Here is a 4,766-nt window from a genome sequence, read left to right as displayed (position 1 = left end):
CAAATCTTCATATAGTGAAAACAATCTTCATGTTTTATTATTTGTTGATTTAAATAAAAAGTATATATATTCTGAGTGAAAAAAGTCTATCACATAAAAAGTGATACTAACAGGCATAAAACTTCGTTCAGAGATTATCACACTATGACGTCACAAGCACGTAACAATCGATCGGCCTTCATCGGTTATTTTCGGAAGGATGAAAAACAAATGGAAAATCCAGAAACTGATGTCCGTTGCATTTATCTTTTTGTCGGTGATTCAAGATTTTTTTAATTTCAGTTTTGCCACAGGCACAACAAGTTAAAATGCGGATATTTTCTGAAGATCTTTTTAGTCATCAACCCGGTTCTGTTAACATTTCTACTGGGAGATATCTCTAGAAAAAGCCAGCATTAAAACCAATAGGTCAACGTGTACTTTTTTATCATTTAAAATTGCATCAGCTTTTGATTTTCATTTGTTGAGAATATGAACGAAATAATCAACATTTATCTTCTTATAAATCATTTTGACGTGAAGCAGGTAATGTAAATTACGTTACGGGATTAATCTTACTGCAATGAACGACTAAAATCTAAAATCTTGACAATAAGCCACAGTTGGTTTTCATTTGCAGTAAGGAATCCCAGGTTTATTTTCGAAGCCGACCTTTAATCATGTCAGCTTTAGTTTCGAAATAGTGTAGACAGTACGCCATTACAGGTGTATTTCCATTTCTACTTTTTGACATGGAGAAATGGGCTATTCAAGCTTCTGAAACAAAATTATATTTTCTCCTCCTTCATCAAATGGTTGTAATATTTAATCATTTTAATGAACCATTAAAACCAGTTTAGGTCAAAAGGGGGAACATGTGGTTTCTACCTAATGATTATCGTTTATATTCAAGGCCGGCCTGATCCTAAAGATGGCTTATTATCGAAATTTGTTTAACTGCAAGGTATCCAAGCAAGGTTTTAATTTTCAAAGTCAGCCTATTTCCAAACCAGAATTATTGTCGATATTTTAGTTTGTCTGATATAAACTTATTTAAAATATGATATTCATCATTATTATGAAAGTAAGTATTTAATGAAAGCAAGTTTACTAGATATAATTGATCCAAAATGTATTTTTTCATGATATTATTTTGAAATACAAACCAGATGTAAAGCTAAACTATCTAGTATTGATGACATACCCTACAGTTGTGATTATCTCAGGTAGGTATCCATAGTCTATACAGGTGACATGTTTTCAATGTAGTTGTATGAAAACATTCGAAAAGTATTACCGGGTCAGCTGGTAGGAGATACAAAAAAAAAAATGTGTTTCCACTGCAATGTAATGCTAAATTTGTACCATCCGTCTTAATTGTTTAAAGCTCCATCACATGCACTGTACCATTAAGACAGCCGATCCAAACATGTCCACACCTGTCAACACACACAGTACAAGAACCTTTTGCTCCATGCTTCTCGTCGAGGAGACACTTGGCCTTGCCTTGTTTATCCGAGATGACGTATACTTGGCCGGTTATGTCGTCTGGTACAAACACTCTGTCGTATCCATCGCGTGCTATATCACTCTGCGACGTATTTCCTAACTTCTGACCATGGTCTACTTCCCCGTTCCACCTACGTGTGATCTGGTCAGATTTGTCTATGACAATAATTTCTGTTGAAGTAAACAAATTATAGCCAGTTGTGACAACTATGTTTCCTGTTGTCAAACAAGCGATATTCATCCCATCATCTTCACACAAGATTGTTCTGATCCTCTCCCCGGACATGTTTAGTACCAGTATTTCTGGAGTGTAAGTAGTAACGAAGACCTCGTCACTGCCACTGACACTGATACCCCAGGCTTTTAACGGACTGATGTCAGCAAATCCGGTCACTTGTCTGTCCTTGGTTAGTTTGTGTATCAGCGGTGAACCACACGTGATCAGTAATTCTTCTGCGTTGGTCAATGTCAGACACCAAGGTGCAAAGTCAAGGTTGACAGACTCTGTGACCTTGCCTTTCTTGTTAACTTTGATCAATTCTGTACACCCATGTACTGACATCCAAGTGTGAGTGTCGTTAATAGGACATATTGAGGTGATTTGTGACTGCTGACGTAGCCGGAATGTGGATATCTGACTAACCTGTTTACTGTCAACCTCTTTCCTCTCATACCTGATGTCTTCCTTGATATATCCAATCATTGACTTCAACTGATCTGCGTTAGGTTTTCCAGATACGAAGTGAGGTGGGCGAGGGATCAATGTCTTTGTACTGGCATCATACAGCGGTATTGCGGTCTTCAGTCTCCCTGTCAGCTCAAACAAGGATGCACCAGACATCTTTTCTGTATTTTGCCCTGCATCTCTGATCAGCTGCTTTATCTCTGTGATGTCTTTTTCATTAGATTGACAGTCCTGTTTGAAAGATTGCTCTTCGTCGTCAATCAAGGACGATAACTCATCCAAAACCGAGTCAGCTATGGAATCTATCTCTGTTTTCAGTATCAGTCTTTGGGTTTGTACAGTTTGTCGGACGACATCCACGCTCTCTTTGAAAGATTTGCTCACATCATGACGCTTTGCTTGATAACCATCCAATTGGTCGAAATTGGACTTTAATATTTGAAGTTGATCTTGAATGTACTCTCTTTGTGAGACAATTTCTTCCTCTATATTTTTGAAAGTGTGTTGTTTATGTGTCTCGGTAAAACACATCGCACACATCGCGATGCCACAGTCACTACAGTACAAGTCACACGTCTTACCTCGATGTGTCTTACATACCTCTGGGAGTACGGCTTCTCTGCGTTTGTTACCCTTCTTTATTGGTATGATGTCGTCATTCCGTGTTTTCTTCCCGCGTTGATGACCCTCCTTACATTTGTCACACAAGGCTTCGCAACAGTCATTACAGTACCAGTTTACGTCCTGTATGCTTTCACAAAACGCACAAGTATTAGGCACATGCACCTGGGCGCGGCGGATAGATAACTTACTTGCCATTGCTCCTAACGTTCAGATAAATCCTGTGAACACAAGCTATGTCATACAGTCCGCCATTTGCATTCGTTCTGAATTAAACTTCCTTCTTCAATTGATCGTTATGTTGTTTGGATCACGTGTGTTTGGTTTATTGAAAATACGCATATTCAATGTTTATAATAGAGGCCCGCTCAAGGTACATACCTTTAACGCACTGTACTGTGAAGTCAATAACACGCTATCCATGTTGGTGTTGATACACACATATAAAATGAGATCAAATAACAAAATATTCAGATAAAGGTTTAAAAATTTGAATGAGTTTGATATGTATCAGAATACAGACTATTGATATGCTAAGGAAATCGATAGCTCAAAACCCTGGTACTGTGTAGTCAAATACTGGCTGACGTATACACATATAATAAATGGTCGATAAAATATGGATTCGCTAAATTTGAATGAATACACTTTGAATATGCTAGTAGTGTAAACCTTAAATAGGAGCACGATTCTTTTTTTTTAAACATAATCCATACAAATTATTCAGACGATTTTGTAGACTTATGCCTGCTAACGAGGTAGAACGAACGTTTGTCATCGACATGATTCAGGTGTGTGCACAACGCACCAAAATGACCGTGTAACATATCATAGTGTCCACAATTTAGTGACTTAACAACGGGTGTGCAATACAAATGCGCACATATGAGCGATATTTTAAGATTCGTTGATCCATGTTACGGAATGAAGAAAATACGGACGAGGGGAGTGAACATAAGCATATCTTACAGATGTATTAAACATCCAATAGGTATATTGTGTACTTCTTACAGTTCTTCAATGCACGTTACACGTTATTACAATGACTACAAAACAGTCAATTATAGGGTTGTAATGCCAGTTTACTGTACACATACTTAGAAATAATAGTTGATTGCATATAGTTGGTCGTAGATAAAAGTTCATCGCTCATTTAAAAGTTATCTAAACAGAAATGGTCCTTACCTATGTCAATTGTGTCAGTTACGCCATGAGCAGAAATTTCACACCTCCTCCACTTTTGACAATGATACAAAAATTGTACTCGTTACCTGGTAATTATTAAGAAACTGATTACAGATAAAGATGTCTTTGTTTTAAGTTTATCTGCGTGTACAGAACATGTATAGGACCGTATATCTTAGACACCTGTCGAATAAGGTCGTTTAAAAACAATTACAGTACGTTGTATGTTCAGGCTGTCATATAAATAGATCACCATACATATCTAGCTGAAATCAAATAAGGAGAGATCAAAGTTTCAATACGGAATCGTATTTATTTACAGGTAACAACTGTGCGATAACTATCGTACAAATATCATTTAAAACATCGTTCTCATTAAGGAATTATTAGAATAAGTCCTTTGTGAATAAACCATATGTGCAGTTAGCTGTCAATAATGTTGTGTTACTGTATAGTCAGAATTTTAAAGACCGGTGTGGTTTAATATGAAGTGGCCACCATTCGCATTTCTTCTGAATAGAACGTTTGTCGTCAAATTATAACCTGTCTGTATGAATTAGCCGTCTGCGCAAGTTACATTTTTTAAATACACCTTACCTTTATTGGTCGATAAACAACAAGGTCGATCAACAAAAGGTTCAATCAACAGTTATAAATTAAAACGATATCTGCTATATACAAGAATCAAATATACGGGCAGAAGGTTTGAATAAAGGATATATAATGAGCTTGGTCGTATAAAGGCTTTTCAATAGTAAACAGGCCTTACACTGTTTTAACATGAACA

At 36.7% G+C, this 4,766-nt stretch overlaps 1 protein-coding gene across 1 annotated transcript; it reads right to left on the bottom strand.

The window, feature by feature from the left end:
• Nucleotides 1–504: 504 nt before the first annotated feature.
• LOC110459423 lies at nucleotides 505–3,078 on the bottom strand. Its single transcript, XM_021511658.1, has one exon. The coding sequence runs from the start codon at nucleotides 2,990–2,992 to the stop codon at nucleotides 1,361–1,363; it is 1,632 nt and encodes a 543-aa protein (XP_021367333.1). The 5' UTR covers nucleotides 2,993–3,078; the 3' UTR covers nucleotides 505–1,360.
• Between the last annotated feature and the right edge of the window lie 1,688 nt (nucleotides 3,079–4,766).

Source organism: Mizuhopecten yessoensis, unplaced genomic scaffold (genome assembly GCF_002113885.1).
Source record: "Mizuhopecten yessoensis strain PY_sf001 unplaced genomic scaffold, ASM211388v2 scaffold10059, whole genome shotgun sequence".
NCBI lineage: Eukaryota > Metazoa > Mollusca > Bivalvia > Pectinida > Pectinidae > Mizuhopecten > Mizuhopecten yessoensis.
This window is presented reverse-complemented; position numbering and strand designations above follow the sequence as displayed.

What these genes read in the sequence shown, in the direction of transcription:
- LOC110459423 (XM_021511658.1), bottom strand. Translation starts at nt 2,992, where the DNA reads ATGGCAAGTAAGTTATCTATCCGCCGCGCCCAGGTGCATGTGCCTAAT.